The 18,058-nt window shown below is 42.8% G+C and overlaps 2 protein-coding genes across 7 annotated transcripts in view; both read left to right on the top strand.

Annotated features, from left to right (window-relative positions):
* TTF1 (transcription termination factor 1) overlaps positions 1–9,846 on the top strand; it is a 30,874-nt gene extending 21,028 nt beyond the window's left edge. Inside the window, exons 10-11 of one of the 4 annotated variants that reach the window (XM_007194456.2) lie at positions 3,171–3,256; positions 4,369–9,846. In XM_007194456.2, the coding sequence (XP_007194518.1) occupies positions 3,171–3,256; positions 4,369–4,490 (208 nt within the window). In that variant the 3' untranslated portion in view covers positions 4,491–9,846. Of the gene's footprint in view, positions 1–456; positions 1,025–3,170; positions 3,257–4,153 lie in introns of those variants that run through there. The other 3 variants (XM_007194455.3, XM_057548900.1, XM_007194457.2) reach the window with 3 other exon arrangements.
* A 3,314-nt stretch (positions 9,847–13,160) lies between these two features.
* SETX (senataxin) overlaps positions 13,161–18,058 on the top strand; it is an 84,293-nt gene continuing 79,395 nt past the window's right edge. For all 3 annotated transcript variants that reach the window (XM_057547871.1, XM_057547869.1, XM_057547868.1), the window contains exons 1-2: positions 13,161–13,310; positions 14,175–14,291. The gene's annotated coding sequence lies outside the window, so the exon portion shown is untranslated. The remainder of the gene's footprint in view (positions 13,311–14,174; positions 14,292–18,058) is intronic.

Raw genomic sequence — 18,058 nt, 5'->3', positions numbered from 1 at the left:
GCCACTGCGCCACCAGGGAAGTCCCTCCATTATAGGTTATTACAAGATATTGAATATAGTCCCCTGTGCTATACACTAGGTCCTTGTTGTTTATCTATTCTATATACAGTAGTGTGTATCTGTTAATGCCTTTGTCTTCTATGACATTGAAATTGTGGGAAAATACAGGCTAGTCATTCTGGAGAACTTGCCTCAGTTGGGGAGTTTGTCGGATGCTTCCTCACCATTAGATTCGGGTTTTGTATTTTACGTGGGAATCAGTCACGGGGGAGGCTGTGTCTCTGTCACCAGGTCACATCCCATCATGAGGCATGTGGTTCTGATTCTGATCCCCTGGCTCTGGCGGCCTCTGCCCCACTGTAGAAAAGTAAGTTTTTCTCTTGGTGAAAAGAAATGGCCACAGGGAGATATTTTGAGACCACATCAAGCTCCTGTTCCTCTTCGGGTTTCCCTCAGTGGTTTCGGTGTGCTGTTCATTTGCATTTCTCATCTGAGGAGTGAGATTTCATCAGCTGTCGCTGTCTGCCTTCACCGCTACGGTCCTTGCGTTTTCAACCAGTTCCTGCCACTGGAGGAGAGGCCACCACTCTGAAGACCTGAATTCACTGCTGGCCAAGCGAGGGAGAGCTGGCTGGCAAAGCACAGTCCCTCTAAGCAAAGCGAATTGTTGAGCATCGCGGGGCTCAGGGGTTGGTGGGCTTTGGGAGGTGGGGATGTTGAGGGACCGTCTGGCCTTTAGTTTGGGAAGGGTGCTGAGGGGACCAGGGCTGCCGCGGCCTGGCTGCCTTTGAGAAACGTGGATGCTGGCGTGAGGTTGTCACCGATCCATTAGGAAGGGTGTGAACTGGTTCTGCTGCTTGGTTATTTACACCTCGGGATTATGGACAAAGAACAATCTGTCCTTTTTTTTTTTTTTTTAACTTGGAGAATTGGAATCTTTTCGTGGCAGGCCCTGTTGGGAGTCACAGACACATGCCCGTGGTTCCAAACCCTTTCCTCTTCTAGCTCGTCTCAGGGGTGGGGCACCAGCTCTTGGGTTTGTGGGTCCCTGAGGGGGGGGGTGTTAGGGGCTTCGAAGGAAGGGTATCCTGCTGTGTACCCCACCAGCTCCCATGCTAAGAAGTATTCATGTCGACAGGTCCCTCCCTTTGTAATATCCAACCGCTTTTGAAAAATCTGACTTTTCCAATAAATGTGTACCTTGTGACATTGCCTCAGATCACATTTCTTAAATTAAAATGGGTTTTTAATGATTTTAAGTAGAATTATATACTTAAATATTGATTGTTCTGGTTAAGGTTTAGAAATCTCAAAGCTGTAAAACAGACATCATGGCATCCAGTCAAATACCATTGGAAATAGTACATCCTCAAAGTTTTAATAATGAATTAAAACAGTGAAAATAATTAAATTAAAAGTTTGGTCTCTTCAGGTTCTTTAAGCCTCCCTTGTGAATTATTTAGGCAGGATTTTAAAGAAAGCATCTCCACCTAATGAGATGTAACACCTACTATCTGGACATGTTTGAAAATGTCCAGATCAGTTATTGTTACTTCTTGAAGCCTGAGCTTTGATCTGCAGAACAACCTGGGTGCAGGGCGCTGTGGGAAGAGGGAAGGCATAGATGCCCTAGAACTTGGGCTTTGCAGTCAGATGGACCGGGCGTCAAGTCCTGGGACTCTGCTCATAATTTAGCCAGCCTTGGGCAGGTCATTCCCTCACTTGCCTCTGCGTCGCGGTTTCCTCATCTGCGAAGTGGTTTAACAGGACCGTGATGAGGACGACAGTAAGGAGACAGTGCGTGGCACATGGTGCACATGCAGCGGGCAGCTGCTGCCATGAAGACGTAGAAAGAGCCCAACCGTCTTGTACTTCCACATACGTAGCAGATCCAATTATTCCCACTAATCATATAACAACTAGATTAATTAATTACTGAAACAAATATGCCATGCTTTTATGGCTTAGGAAGTGAGTGCCCAGGAAGTGAAGTTAGTGATTTTCACTTTAAAAAAATATTTAAGATGTGGTTGTTTCCGTCCTACTTATTGTAAATGGAAAATGGATTTGACTCTCCAGAATATCGTAAGCATCCACTGTATTTAGCTTTGTAAAGTAAAAAATCCAGACCCCTGCCTTTGCACTGTGACAAATATATAGTTATCCTAAATGTAGTGGTTAAGAGTGTAGGATTTGTGAAATGTTGCCATTGGCAGCAACGTGGATGGACCTAGAGATGATCATACTAAGTGAAGTAAGCCACACAGAGAAAGACAAATATCATATGATATCAATTATATGTGGAATCTTAAAAAACTGATACAAATGAACTTATTTACAAAACACAAATAGACTGACAGACATAGAGAACAGACTTATGGTTACCAAAGGGTTAGTGGGAGGGAGGTAGGGGGATAAATTAGGAGTCTTGGATTAACATATACACACTACTGTATATAAAATACATAAACAATATGGACCTACTGTATAGCACAGGGAACTATACTCAATATCTTGTAATAATCTATAATGGAAAAAAATCTGAAAAAATAATATATATATATATATATATATATGTATAACTGAATCTTTCTGCTGTACCCTTGAAACTAACACGTTATAAATTAACTATACTTCCATTTAAAAAAAACTGATATCAAAAAAAAAAAAAGAAAAAAGTAGAATTTGGAGTGGACCCAATTGAAGTCCCAGCCCTTCCCCCCTTATTCACTGTAAGATCTTGGCCATCTTCTCTCGGTTTCCCCATCTCCAAAACGAGGGATAAGCGTAGGAGCCCCCCCGCAGAGTGGTGGTGAGGGTTATTTGTTGCTTTGCGGAGAGCCCTCAGGGTGGGGCTGAAGACAGTGTTAGCATCAGCCCCTGTGAGCTAGTGTTACACCTTGTCTTCCCAACTGGTAGTTTAGATTATTCTAGTTTAGACAGAATCCGTCTTGTTGGACTGCTGTTTTTCTTCCTTTTGTGTGTGTGTGTTTAACCAGATGAACAATAGTTTTTCACATGTGTCTTATTTTTCACATGTATAGACATGAGGATTAAGAAAGCTACTTAGGTCTGTAGACCACCCCTCAATCAATGCACTTAGTACACAGGACTGAAATGATTAATTTTTAAACTGCCACTAACTTTTTGACACCTTTTCCTTTCTAAAGGGATGTTCCTCCATCTTATGTCCAAACTAAATTTTATAAGCTGAAAGCTACCTGTGTTCCCTTTTGGCAGAAGAAGACTTTTCCAGGTCAGTATTTTCGATTTCTGAATAGTTAAAAACGCAGCATATGGGGACACATGCTGGTAGTGTGACCTTGGGTAGTGACTTCTGGGAACCTCAGATTCTTCAAATGGAAAACGGTGAAAATTGGCAAATTATAACCCCTACCTGACAGGACTTTCAAAAGTACTAAATGAGATAATGAGCTTGAAAAGGGTGGTCACCAGGCCGCCGGGCGTTTAGCAAGCACTGGGTGAGTAGCTGCGAGTGCTTCTGGATTGCACAGCACACGTGCTCACATGCACACGCTCACACCACATGCCTGCACACACACTGATCCACAAAAAACTGGACATACAGTTTCTTCTCTGCAGCCATTTGTAGGTGGATTACATATGTAATTCCCAAACCCGGACTATCACAGTCGGGTGGGCAACTTGGGGAAAAGATACATACCTGGGTCTCATCCCAGACCCAGTCGATCCTAGTCTCTAGTCTGGGTGCAGAGGCTAGATTTTTCTCTAACAAGCTCACAAGTCAGTCGCCAGTGGCCTGCCCAGCATCATTGTTTGGGAACCGCTGGTTCGGGTAACACCCCGCCCTGCAGTGTGTGACAAAATGCTCCTTGCGTTCAGCAGACACCACTTCCTGGGTTTGAATCCTGGCTTCGCCCTCCTGACTCTATGACTTTGGATGAGTTTCATAATGTCTTTATGCCTCATTTGAAAAACGGGTGAACAATAGTGCCTACCTCATAGGATTTTTGAGAGGATTGAATGAGTGACTGTGAATAAAGCAGTTAGAGCCAGGTCTTGCACATGGTAATGCCAGTAGCAATGCGTTGTCGTCGTCCGCGCCCTCCGTCCTTTGACCTTGGGAAGAGGCTTTGTCAGATCATCTCAAGATTCAATTTCTTTTCTTTAGAGATTATAGACTACCTTTATGAGACTAGTCTACCGTTGCTTAAAGAAAAATTAGAGAAGAAGATGGAGAAAAAAGGGACTGAGATCCAGACCCCGGCCACCCCCAAGCCAGTCTTCCTGTTTCGAGACATCTTTTATTGTGACGATGACAGTGAGGGAGAAGACGGAGATGAAAAATGTTAAGCGGCTGATACTCTCTCTTGTCCACTTTTCTAGGTCTGGTTGTGTTTATATACGTGTCAATAAAGCTATTTTCACTATTGATTTTACTGAAGAAGGTGCAACAGCCAAAGGAAGGGTATGAAAATAATAACATATTGTGGAACATTAAAAATTGATTCACATTTCATATTCAAGTTTGTCTGAATGTGAAAAGAAAGGCGAGTGCATGAGTAGATTTAATATTTTCTGTGCTATTATATTGAAAATAATTACAACTAATGGTTTTCATACAACAACAGGATCCCAAGTCCCTCTAATGGCAGCAGAGGTTAGTCATGTCCAATGAACTTTTTTTTTTTTTTTTTGGCTGCGCCACATGGTTTATGGGATCTTAGTTCCCCACCAGGGATTGAACCCAGGCCCTCGGCAGTGAAAGCACAGAGTCCTAACCCCTGGACCGCTAGGGAATTCCCCCAGTGAACATTTTCATGATGTGGATTCAACTATACATGCATTCAGCAAAAAAGAGAACGTTAACAATTTTAATAATGCATGCCGTTTTGCTTTCTGTTTTTCAGTTGTTTAGATGTATATGTTAGCGTGTGTGCGTATTAGGTAAGTGGTACAGGGAAGTTTGTGTTCCTGCAAATTGGTTTCGGTTCCCATGTGCCTGTCATGGTGTGCCTATCTCATCTTCCTGAGTGTGATTCTAGTGTTTAAAGATAGGTATTTTTCATACAAGATGCCCTCTCAAAGCCAGTCACAGAATTCATCTGGTGTTTAACTGGAAAAAACAAAGAAACCAGCAATCTCTTCCATTGCTTCTGGAAAAACTGCCTCTGTTAGACTTCCCTTGCTGGCAAGGGAAATAAAGTGCCCAGGCTTCTAGCCTCATCTGTACAGGGGAGAACATAGAAAGGAAGGTGTGGGTGAGCAATATCCCATACAGTGAGGCCACCCTCTGTGCCAAGGTGCAGCACCCCTGTATCCTGAGTGTAGCACCATGATGTGTGATGTTGGTTAATTCATCCACAAAGCTAGACATTCTTCCAAGCTTGCCGTCCTCAGAGAAGGAAGAATACAGAGAAACAAGTTTAGGAGTCCTCATTCACCAGTATATCCACAGCACCTATCATGGTGTTGTGCAAATAATAGACACTCGATAAATATTCAGGGAACAAATGAGTATTTTCTTTTTAAAAATTAGTTAATTTATTTATTTTTGGCTGTGTTGGGTCTTCGTTGCTGCACGCAGGCTTTCTCTGGTTGCGGAGAGCAGGGGCTACTCTTCATTGCAGTGCGCGGGCTTCTTAACTCCGGTTGCTTCTCTTATTGTGGAGCACGGGCTATAGGTATGCGGGCTTCAGTAGTTGTGGCCCGTGGGCTCATTAGTTTTGGTGCACAGGCTTAGTTGCTCCGCAGCATGTGGGATCTTCCTGGACCAGGAGTTGAACCTGTGTCCCCTGCATTGGCAGGCAGATTCTTAACCACTGCACCACCAGGGAAGTCCCAGAACAAATGAATATTTTCTTTTTAACAAGCATTTTGCCTTTAGTCACCTCCATCTATCTGTCAAACATACCAATCTCCAGGCTGATGGGAATATAAGTTACATGTTCCTTTTGGAGGACAATCTGGTAGAATACATCAAAGCCTCAAGAATGTACATATTCTGAGATCCAGCAATTTCACTTCTAGGACCTAAGGAAATAATAGAACTAGTGTAAAAGAATGGCACATTTATAATATGAAAACTAGAAAAATATGAATGTTCTTTAATAGGAAATTTACTATATATGATGGTATATTCCTAGAATGGAACATTAGGCAGTAATTAAAAATGATAATGAGGGACTTCTTCCCAGGTGATGCAGTGGTTAAGAATCTGCCTGCCAATGCAGGGGACATGGGTTCGATCCCCGGTCTGGGAAGATCCCACATGCCACAGAGCAACTAAGCCCGTGCACCATAACTACTGAGCCTGCGCTCTAGAGCCCGCGGGCCACAACTACTGAGCCTACGTGCCACAACTACCGAGCCTGCGTGCCACAACTACCGAAGCCCGCGTGCCTAGAGCCCGTGCTCCACAACAAGAGAAGCCACTGCAATGAGAAGCCCGCGCACCACAACGAAGAGTAGCCCCCGCTCGCCGCAACTAGAGAAAGCCCACGCATGGCAATGAAGACCCAACACAGCCATAAATAAATAGATAAATAAATTTAAAAATTTTTAAATGATAATGATAGATTTGGTTAACATACAAGGTAAACAATATCATCAACTAAAATACATACTGTTTTTCATTCAGAAGAGTACATATTATCTTCTTAATTTTGTAGCAGTAAAAAAAAAAAAATAGGGACTTCCTGGTGGTCCAGTGGTTAAGACTCCTTGCTTCCAATTCAGGGGGCACAGGTTCGATCCCTCCTGGGGGAACTAAGATCCCACATGCCGCGTGGTGCGGCCAAAAAAGAAAAAACAAATTGTGTAAATAGAGATGCATTACAGTGTCAGGGAGGAATTAAACCCAAAGTGTTGACAGTGGTTCTCTCCGGGGAGTGGGATTGTGAGTTTATAGGTTAGAAGTCTTGACTTGCAAGTGCCAGAAAATCAGATTCAGATGGATGAAAGGAACCTGGGGACTCTCAGACTGAAAATCCAGAGGGAGAGGATGGGTCCAGCTACTCGGAGTCCCCAGAATGTGTTTTCTTGCCGGTTCTCAGCTCTCCCTTCTCCAGAGTCCACTTCATCTTCAGTCCACACAAGGGGGCGCCTTGGTCCTGAGGGGTGCCTTCACAGAGCCCCATATTATAGCATCCTTCTTCTTATTATTTAAATAGAGGATGCCATTCAGAGAAGAGAACAATAGCTCTTGCTTAAGTCCTGGGTTTTGTTCCCAGTGCCCAAATTAGAGCTTGTGCCCAACTCTGAGCCATCACCGTAGCCACAAAAATAGGATGGTCTTCAACCCATCTGGGCTCATGTCTGGAGCTGGGATTTAGCTCAACCTGCCTTAAATGGCTGAAAGGGTAAATACCCCAGTGGAAAATCATGGTTCCATTAGCAGAAGAGGTGAATGGACCCTGAGGAAGCGACCCACACATGTGCAGGACTGTGGGTAATTACCTGTGCTGTGAATTTTACCCAATAAACTTGTGTACTTTGTAAAAGTTTAATTTTTTAACTTTTTCTCACCCCTAGCTCCATGCCCTTCCCCCACCCCCCCCCCCCAAAAAATCTTACTTTTGCCAAACACCCTTTTTACGTACAAGGATCCAGGAATCTGGAAGAAAAAGAAGGGAAGGGTAGACTGTATTTGTCAAATACACGTCCAGGAGAAGAGAAAAGGGAAAACCATGAGTTTGGTTTGAATGTGTAGACTTTGAAGTATCAACAGGGCCCATTTGAGGAGACCCCAGTCTACTGCATGGAGAGAACAGACAAGAAAAAACCACACTAGAGAGATGGGTTGGTTGGTTAGCTCCCTGAGGGTGAGAGTTGGAGCCATGAAATGGACAACCCCATTTACAGCAAGAAAAAGGCAGAAGAGGAAACGTGTACTTGGCAGGGAGTGGAAGAGGAGGAGCAGACTCAGAAAGTGAACAAAGGTAAAGAGAAGAAGATGACCCATCTCCCAAGAAACAAGACCGAGGAACAAATAAAATTGTTTTTAAACAGCCTTGATTGCATGATTTGAGTTCTTGGCCCAGTTCTTGGCCATTGAGCACTCTTCAGTAAGCATGCCTTTCAGCTGTTTATCTTAATTTGGAGACTTCATTGTCCAACAAAGAGGTCCAGAACTGCAGTGCACAGGAGGTAAAAAATGAGTGTGTAATCAGACCATGGCATCTGTTCTCCTCAGAACACTACTTTTAGTTCAACAAGCATCATTGACCACATGCAGTGAGCCGGGTACTGTTAGGAGCTAAAGATGCAAGAGGGAACAATACAGATTTGGTGCCTGTTTTCTTGGAGGCTACACAATCTAGCACTTTCTGAACACCTTTCCCAGTCCATCTCCTGAAATAACACGCCATAGTTATAATTCTTCGACCTCATCAAATAATCCATTGATCCATCAACCCACTCCTAGCCTACCCAAGTGTCCATCATTACAATCCCTCCCTTCTGAACACCCTCGACTCTTCATTCTCTCCCCCTGGTACTTCCCTGCTCAAGACCCCAGACCTGGATGAGCCCTTCCGTCTGCCTCCTATCTGCACCTGAAGAGCTGAATATCCCTAGAAGAAAATCACACAGCTGAGCTGGTTTAATGACCGTAAGCCTCAAAAGGACACACAGTGTTGCCAGCAACCCTCTAATAGGCTTGCTGTTCTTTTACCCACATCAGCTATGTCCTACATTCAACCATCCCACACCCCTCTTCTGCCCTTTTCATGATTCACTGAGAAAATTGAAGCCATCCTCCATCAAATCCCTCTTCCCTGCACCAACCAGTCAATCCTACCTCCATCTATATTCATTCCTCCTACTGCAAGCTGAGTCCCTACACCTGAGCCCTGCAGTCTGTCCCTTCACGTTATCTCAGAGATTTTGGTCCTTTGCTGATCCTTCTAAATTGTCAGTCTCACCTATTCTGCATTGTTACCACCATACAAACAAGCCATGGTATTAGCTATCTTTGATTCTATACATGTAGAATCAATTACCACTTTCTGCTACACTCCCCCCACTGCCCCCAACTTCTAAATGCTCATGTTCCTCGAGGCTTTTTGGGCTCTTCACGTTCTCCCGATGCCTTGAAATAACATCTATGTGCTGATGGCTCCCAAATGTGTAGTTATAGGTCAGATTCTCCCCCAAACTCCAGGCTAAAATATTAATCTGCCTACCTGCCATCTCCATTCAAACGTCTGAGCCGTTTGACCATAAGGTTAAAAAGGACTTTAGTTTTTCAGAGCAGTCTTAGGTTCACAGCAAAATTCAGAGGAAGGTACAGAGATTTCTGAAATACCCGCTGCTGCCTCCCCCATATGCATAGCATCCCCCATTATCAACATCCCCTACCAGTGTAGTACATTTGTTACAAGTGATGAACCCGCGGTGACACGTCATTATCACCCAGAGTCCATAGTTTTCATTAGGGTTCACTCTTGATATGTACATTCTATGGGTTTGGACAAATGTATAATGACATGTATCAGTCCTTTAATATCAGAGTACTTTCACTGCCCTAAAAATCCTCTGTACTCTGCCTGAAAGCTCAGTCAATTCACAAAGAAGATACACTAATTCTCAATCTGCACATGAAAAGATGTTCTACATCATTAGTTATTAGGGAAATACAAATGAGGCACAGTTTTAACCCATTGGGATGACTGAAATTTACAAGACTTACAATAGGGATAGTATTGACAAGGTTGTGGAGCAAATGGAAGTCTTATACTTTGCTTATGGTAATTTAAGATGGTAAAATCACTTTGGAAAATGGATTGTAAATTCTTGTAATGTTAAAGACACACCTGCCCTGTAATCCAGCAATTCCACTCCTGAATATTTATCCATGTTAAATGAAAACGTATGACCATTAAAAGACTTGTACAGTAATGTTCATAACAGCTTTATCTATTTTTTTATTTATATTTTTGTTTTTTTTAATGACTGTGATATTGAGGTATAGGCTTGTTTCTTTTTTTTTTTTTTGGTAAAGAATTTCACTTATTTATTTATTTATTTAACTATTTTTGGCTGTGTTGGGTCTTCGTTTCTGCGCGAGGGCTTTCTCCAGTTGCGGCAAGTGGGGGCCACTCTTCATCGCGGTGCGCGGGCCTCTCACTATCGCGGCCTCTCTTGTTGCGGAGCACAGGCTCCAGACGCGCAGGCTCAGTAGTTGTGGCACACGGGCTTAGTTGCTCCGCGGCATGTGGGATCCTCCCAGACCAGGGCTCGAACCCGTGTCCCCTGCATTGGCAGGCAGACTCTCAACCACTGCGCCACCAGGGAAGCCCCGCAGCCTTATCTATTAACAGTGGAAAACTTGAAACCACCCAATATTCATCAGTAGATGACTAAAAGAAAAAAACCAAATTGTGGTGTATTCATTGAATGATACCCTTCTCTGCAATAAAAATGAATTGCTGATACATACAATAACATCTGTGAACCTCATACACTTCATGTTGAACGAAAGCAGATGGTCAAAAGAATACATAGTGTATAATTCCATTGATAGAGTTCTAGAATAGTCTAAATGAATCTATGATGATAGATATGTTGATAGAAGTCAAATCAATGTTTCCATTGGGTGAATGGGGAGAAGATTTACTGCCAAGTGTCCCAAGGGCACTTTTCTGGCAGGAAGAAAATGTTTTATATCATGATTAGAGATGGTTACATGAAATTACAGAGTTGTTAAAATCCCTCAACCATACACCGAAAATGTGTACTTATTGTGTATAATTGTATATAAATTATATAAAGTTGACAAAATCATGGAATAAGAGGCTACAGTGAAGGTTAATGATGATGAAATCAATAGAAATTATAACAAATATTTTAGTAATTCATTAAGAACAGATCCATTTCAAATAGAAATAATGCGTAACATGTTCTTGGATTGTTGATAATCCAAATAATGATGAGTAATGAGTCAAATGATCAAACTGGAAAAAGTACTGAAATTTTGACATAAAATACTGACATATAAAACTCACAATCTGTATCTAAAAATGAGAAAATCTATGATAACCTAGTAGTAATGTGTTATCAATTCCAAGTATTTAGGTTCAATCATTACACCAGAAACTTTGTGTTCTGAATTCTTACAGCTTATCTGTGAAAAAAGGCTTGATACAAATTTTTTTTAAACTTGACAATCCTAAAAATTTGCATATTATCAAATGAAATATTAATTTGAAACTTTCATAAATGCAATAAAATTTCATCAATTTTACTAGAAAAAGGACTGAATTACGTTTGTGTTCCTTGTATAGAAGATGATCTTCAACCTCATTGCTGAGATAAAAGTGTATGAAGCCCAAATATATAACTTTTATAGAGTTGTGTTTGCAGCTTAAATATTTTTTTCTGAATTTTTAATATTTGTGGGGTTTGTCTGTTTTAAAAATTTGTGCTATTCATTTCAAATAAATATTAAAGACACCCTTCAAGTTGTGTAAACTTCGGGCTCTACAACTCCTGAGCATACCTTGGATCAATGAATCTCTGAGTGTAAAAAGCAATTCATGGAAAAACGCATTCAGTCTAATTTGATGAAGTTTAAAAACACGCTAAGCTTCATATATTTACAGATTAAAGACAAACGTGGTAATATTATAAGGAAAGACCCACAGCGGGCTCAGAAGCAGGATGAAATTATGACTTTAGTGGCCCTAGGCACTTTTTGCCGTCAGGGGCACTTTCCTCCTTAAAAATATCAAAATTTATATTTTATGACTGTATTGGTATAAAGACAAATAAATGGTAAATATTAAAAGATTTTCTTCAACCTAATATTCCACTTGTTTTCTGATTTTATAAGAAGTTAAAACATTTCTGTGTGTCCCTAGCCCAAGCTACCCTGTAAAATGGAGGAGCCCCTCTGTTCAGGATTCACGGTAATATTCCGTTTCTTACACCGTGGTGAGTAGCTTAGCATTTTATAAATATCCTTTCGTGGCTACTTTAATAAAAACGTATGTAATACATTCTTCAAGGATACACATTAAAATGGTTATCTCAGGGAAACAGAGATTCCGGTGATTTTTTTTCCATCTTCTCTTTCAAAAAAAGTTTTTTTTTTTTTTCAATAGCCAGCCAGATCCCTATTTTTCAAAAGTATTAATATTAATATTATTTTTAAAAGGATACCTACACAATTTATAGTGCAATATAGTTCCGCACAGTTTTGTAACTTCCGTATTTAAACACTGGATTTGAATTTGGCCAACACAGTCCACTGGGCAGAGAAAAATCTAGAAACGAGAATAACGGTCTTTGCCTCGCTCTCGGATTGTTAAATTTCCATAACGGGCAAATTTCCATAACGGGCATCGGGGCTTTCCGATAAGCCATGCCCTCTTTCTGGAAAGTTCCTCCCCAGGACCCTTACCCCCTTCCTCCCTGGCTCGCCCCTTCTCATTCTTCGGTTAGGGTTCTGCTCGGTAAGATCGTCGCTGGCTGACCTGTCTGGATCGGGCCTATCTCAACCTCTGCTTTCCTTTAGAGCCTTGATCAGAACTAGTAATTGTTTCGTTTTTCTGTCTCCTCTATTAGAGTATAAGCTAGCGGTGACGCCGCGTCGTCGAAGTCAGTAGTAAGCGTTAAAAAAAAAAAACAAAAAAAGGGTAGGCTTCCCAGGGGGTTTTACTGTTATATTCTGTACTGTTTTTTCTTTCCAATACTTAATGTATCCCTTTTCTATAATACAAAGTATATATTTGTTTCCCCCAAAGTACGTGTTGATTACATATATTTTAGGTCTTTAAAGGAAATCTAAAGAGAAAACAAATTCCTTCGCAACCCGTAACACCCCCTGCTGAAACTCCTGAGGCGTCGAAAAGAGAAGAAAAAGGACTGAATGGAAAAGACAGCAGGGTAGGCGTCCAGGTCGCTCGGGGTGGGCGCGTCGAGGAGCGGCCACTACTCGCAGAAATCCTGGGCAAGGCCGCGGTCGAAGCTCAGCCTCAAGCTTTCCCCTCGCCCCCGCCCCTCACGGACGCTCCTGATTGGTCGGCCCCGGGAGCCCGGAAGTGACGCCACGCCGGGCTTCCCGGCCTCCCGGCGGAGCCTGGGCGTGTCTCTTCCCACGCCCCGCCCCTCGGGGCACCAAAACAAGAAAGCGGCGTCCGGGGCGGGGCCTGCAGACGGCCGACGCCGCGCAAAGGGCGGGGCCTGCGCTTGCGGCTTCCTCGGGTTGGGTGGTCTGTTGCGGACGGAGGTGCCCGGACGCGCGCCCGCACTTCCGTTCTCGGCCGACTGTAGAGTCGAGGCATGGAGGCGGAGGCTGGCTAGCGGCCGGCGGGAGGCCGAGACGGGTGAGGAGAGCGGCGGACTCGCGGCTGCAGGACCGGTGAACGTGGAAGCGCGCGCGGTGTAACCGTCGCAGCGCGTGAGGCCCGGGCGGGTGGGGGAGGGGCGGCGCGAGCTCGGCCGCGTTCCTCAGGAGAGTTGCGGCGCCCGAGGCGGGAGCCTCCCCGCGGCGTCCGGTGGGCCGCCCTCCGGTCCTCTCCCCTCGCGTCGTCTGCACTGCCGTCCCGTGTGAGCTTTTCCGAGTCTGGGCGCTGCGTAGTTTCGGTGGGAGTGAGTGGGGTGTCTCGCTACAGAAAGTCTCTGTCCGCTCGGCGCCCCCTGCTTCCTCCTGTTGGGGTTCGTGCCTTTGGAGAGTGTGCCCCTCCCGAATGGCCACCCGAGCCCTCCCTGCCCCACCTGAAGGCGATGGAGCGCTGACAGCCAGCCAGAGGGGCCTTTGCCGTCCTCCCCACCTTCCAGGAGCGACGATGTGCCAAGACCCGTGTGGCCCAGAAGGAACCGGGCACGAGGCTCGAAGGGAGAAGAACCCACGGCTGGTCAGTTAAAGCGGCAGAGATGTTAGCTACTGACGATCCTAGGGCTGAACTCACCTGCTAATTGGACTTTCTGACAAAGTGCCTCGCTGTCTCCAGCGTGGGGACGAGGTCTCCCGTGGAGCCACTCCCCCTGTGGAGTCAGAATGGCAGTTGCTCTGTTTCTTCGTTCCTTGTAGACCCACAGGCACGTTGTCTAACCTCTGGGAGCTTGAGCTCTGTCATCAAATGGTTATATTTGGTTCTACTTTATAAGGAGCGATGTGAAACCCAGGTGAGAGAGCGAGTCTAAAAACCACTTCCTCAGTTTTGTTTTGTTTTGTTTTGCTTTTTCAGAAATGTTCTTTTGGGGGCCAGAGTCTGGGTATATATAAATGCAGATCCTCACCCATTCTCAAATAAACCCAGGAATCTCGACTGAGAGGATCACTTCTCTGTAGGCCATTACCCCAGGTAATTATTTGTTGTTGTTTTTTTAATTGTAAATTTTTAAATTTTTTAATTATTTATTTGGTCGCATTGGGTCTTAGTTGAGGCAGGCGGGCTCCTTAGTTGTGGCATGCGAACTCTTAGTTGCGGCATGCATGGGGGATCTAGTTCCCCGATCAGGGATCGAACCCCGGCCCCCTGCATTGGGAGTGCAGAGTCTTACCCCCTGGACCACCAGGGAAGTCACCCAAATCTGGCTTTTTATCAGACTTACTGGTGGAGTGTTTTTTAGAGAGAATCTGAATTTTATCAGTGGTATCTCACCATCTGCTTTGCTTTTTTTTTTTTTTTTTCCCCAAGCTCCTTTGGTGAGTCTGATGCGCATTCAGGGTTAAGAACCAGGCAAAAGTACGTAGGGTAGGTGATCAAGGCAGATGGAAGAGCTTCCATAAAGGCAGGTAATGCCAAACACCAGGAAGCATTTTAGGAAGAGCAAGTGAGGGGGAATGGCAAGAGATGATGCTGAAGCCAGGTCGTGGAGAGCCTTGTGTGGTGAGGTCAAACATTTTAATTTTATCGGCCAAAGGTAGAGGAGTCATTTGTGCTTTTAGAGTCTGGTTTTTGCTTTGGTCTTTGGCAGCATTTTGGAGGAAGAATTGATGGTGGATCAAACAAGAGGCAGATCATTTAGGTTTCTTCTGTAATCCAGACAAATAATGAAAACGTATTGAACTAAGGCAGTGGCAGTCTCACTGAGAGTAAAGTACAGATGTAATCAAGGTGGTAGACTCTATGGAACTTGTAGGGATGGGGGCTAAGGGGGGAGAGTATAGGAGAATTCACAGGTTACTGGTTTGAAAAGTGAAGTCATGGTAATACCATGGATATAGAGAATACAGGACAGATAACAGATTTACGGGAAGGACTTTGTTCTGTTCTGGTCCTGTTTACTTTGAGGCAACTGTCAAGTGAGTATAGATTCACTATACAGTTGGATATTGAGTACGGTCAGCCTTCCATATCTTTGGGTTTCCCATCTGTGGACATAGAGGGCCACCTGTGTTCCCTGTACTGCACTATTTTATGGAAGGGACTTGAGCATCTGCAGATTTTGGTATGCATGGGGGGGACTCCTGGAACCAATCCCCTGCAGATACTGAAGGGCAGCTGTATATCTTTGTGGAATTCTAGGCTAGGCTATCATTTATTGAGTAGCTGAAACACAATTAAACATTGCATTGAGTTTTACCTACATTCTCAGTCTTTGGGAAGCTTCATTATAAATAGTAGTTGAAGAAATAGGTTGAATTGTCACCCACAAAGAGGATATTGAATGAAGGGATAGAGTCCTGAGGACAAACCTTTGGAAATTTCTATATGAAGCAGGGGGAAAAGGAACAGATGATTACGGGGGTTGGGTAGAGGAAGTGAGAGAAGAATGGCGTGTCGTCGTAGCTAAGGAATACATGGTTAGCAGTTTCATATGCTTTAGAGGAGTCCAGTAAAGAATCTATTGGATTTGGTATTAAAGAGATTATTAGGGACTTCTGTGAAAACATACAGTGAAGCATAAGGTAGAAGCCAGAGTGCAAAGGAGCTAAAGAAGTGAATCTAAATTATTTTTTCAAGGGGAGTTCCCTGGTGCTCCAGTGGTTAGGACTAGGCGCTTTCACAGCCGTGGCCCAGGTTCAATCGCTCGTCGGGGATCTAAACTAAGATCCCTCGAGCCGCTCAGCATGGCCGAGGAAAAAAATAAAAGCAATTGCGAAGAAGTTTAAAATAAATAAATAAATAAATTTTCAAAAAGTTTAGCTAGGAAGGGTAGAAGAAAGTGATTGTTATTTGAAGTTTCTGGCCAGCTATTATTGAGAAATGATATCCCCTGGATAAGTCAATAGAAAGTTACAGTTATGCCTCTGGTGAAGCATCCTGTGTTATTGGCAAATCAACTGTCTCTTTGATGCACAGGAGCCGCTCTTATTTCTGTCATGCAGCTTGAGGATTCCCTGGACTCCCCCATTTGTGGTTCAGTAATGATTCCAAGCAACACTGATGAAATTAACAAAACTGTCCTCCAGAAGAACTGAATTGTGCAAAAATGTGCAGGATTCATAGTCATCTACCAGCAGTTTTCCCTTAAAAGAAAAATTTCAGTGTACCCTGTTCAGATTTTTTGGGCTTAGCTATCAGGCCAATGATGATTTTAGTTTTAGGAACATAACCACACCCATTTATGGCCTTTTGAGAGGAACTATGGAAACATGTTTCTGTTGTTGATGTGCTGTAGCACTGTGCTCTCTGTATTCTGAATCCCATGGCACTTACCTGTTACATGGCAGTAACTCCTATCTACTTTGAGAAAATTTAGTTTTGCTTTCTGGAGTGTGGAAGTAGGCTCACTCTCTGAGTGAGTGAAATAAAAAGCAGACTCCATAATTTTTTTACTAGAAGGTTTATTTTGGTAACTTCTCTGTTAATAATTATTTTAAAGTATACAACATTTTATTTGTACTTCAGTACCTTAATTTTTTCAAAGTTTCAATTGACTGCAGTCTTGTTTCCTGCTCAAGTCAAGCTTGAAACAATTGATGTTTGAGAAATCTCCCGTAAGTTTCATTTTCTGTTCTTGGATCGTCTAGAAGGGTGAAACTTACTGAATTAGATTACATCACTGGAAAAACACAGCTTCTGCAGACTTTTAACTTCCTGGTATTATATTACTGGCTTTTCAAGTATAAGAAGTTCTTTAAGTGAAATTTATATTCTGCAGAAACATAGTGTCCATTCTGTTACTTCGTATTCCCTAGTTTGCAGCACCCTTAAAAAATGTAATTGAATTAGAGTTAGTGTTGGGAAAGGGCTGGACTCTGCAGCTGAACTAGCATATTACTTTTTTTATTTTTCACACGAGGACTGTGTAACTCATGTTATCTTTCTGCTCTACTTTTCAGGAAGCTCCTAAATTAGGACTTAGTGAAATGAAATTTCTTCTAAATAAGTTTTGATTTCTCTCTCTTTTTAAATTGCCTTCTAAAATGTCTTTTTCTTTATACTTTAATGTTGAAAGCTGCCCTAAATTCTTTTCAGAAGCATGAAGAAAGTATACAGTTAATATTTAATGAATTTAAAAAACCAGTTCACAAGACAAATACATGTTTTTGATTATACAGAAATTATAAATTCTGTCAAGATGTGATCAATTTCCCATTAGCAGAGCTTAGTATGCACTCTGAATTTTTGGGTGATAATGCATTCAAAAACTTAACATTGTCAAGTTTCTGTACCCAAGTATTCAATGACTTGGGTCATGTTTCTTAACCTTTTATTGTCCCTTCTCCCTCTCTGAAAGGAAACGTTTAAGACATTTCTTTCCTATTAATTTCTCATGAATTTTAATACCACCAATATAGTATATACTTCTTTACGTAATGTACATATACCTGTGCTTTATATGTAAAAAAGAGTAGGATGTGTTCCACTAACCGGTTTTCATCTCCTTGAGGATGATGTCACTCCTGATGAGAATGCGTGGATTAGGTTCATCCAGTTAGGAAATGAACTTCATTGGGTTTACAGTCGGGTTTGTAACTTTTTTCCCATTAGGCTGATATACATTCATTAGATAATGAAGGTCAAGTTTTCAAGATCGGTTTTGTTGGGTAATTTCCTGGCCCAATTCCCAATAAAATGTTTTCATATGATAGAACACTTGGTTCGATTTCCCATGGGTGTGGTTTTTCTTCTTTTTTGTCGAAGACTGGCTAATAGCTGTTTGGATAATACCTTGAGTT

This window comes from Balaenoptera acutorostrata, chromosome 6 (genome assembly GCF_949987535.1).
Source record: "Balaenoptera acutorostrata chromosome 6, mBalAcu1.1, whole genome shotgun sequence".
Lineage (NCBI taxonomy): Eukaryota > Metazoa > Chordata > Mammalia > Artiodactyla > Balaenopteridae > Balaenoptera > Balaenoptera acutorostrata.
Note: the sequence above shows the minus strand (reverse complement) of the source record. Positions and strands in the feature narration are given on the sequence as shown.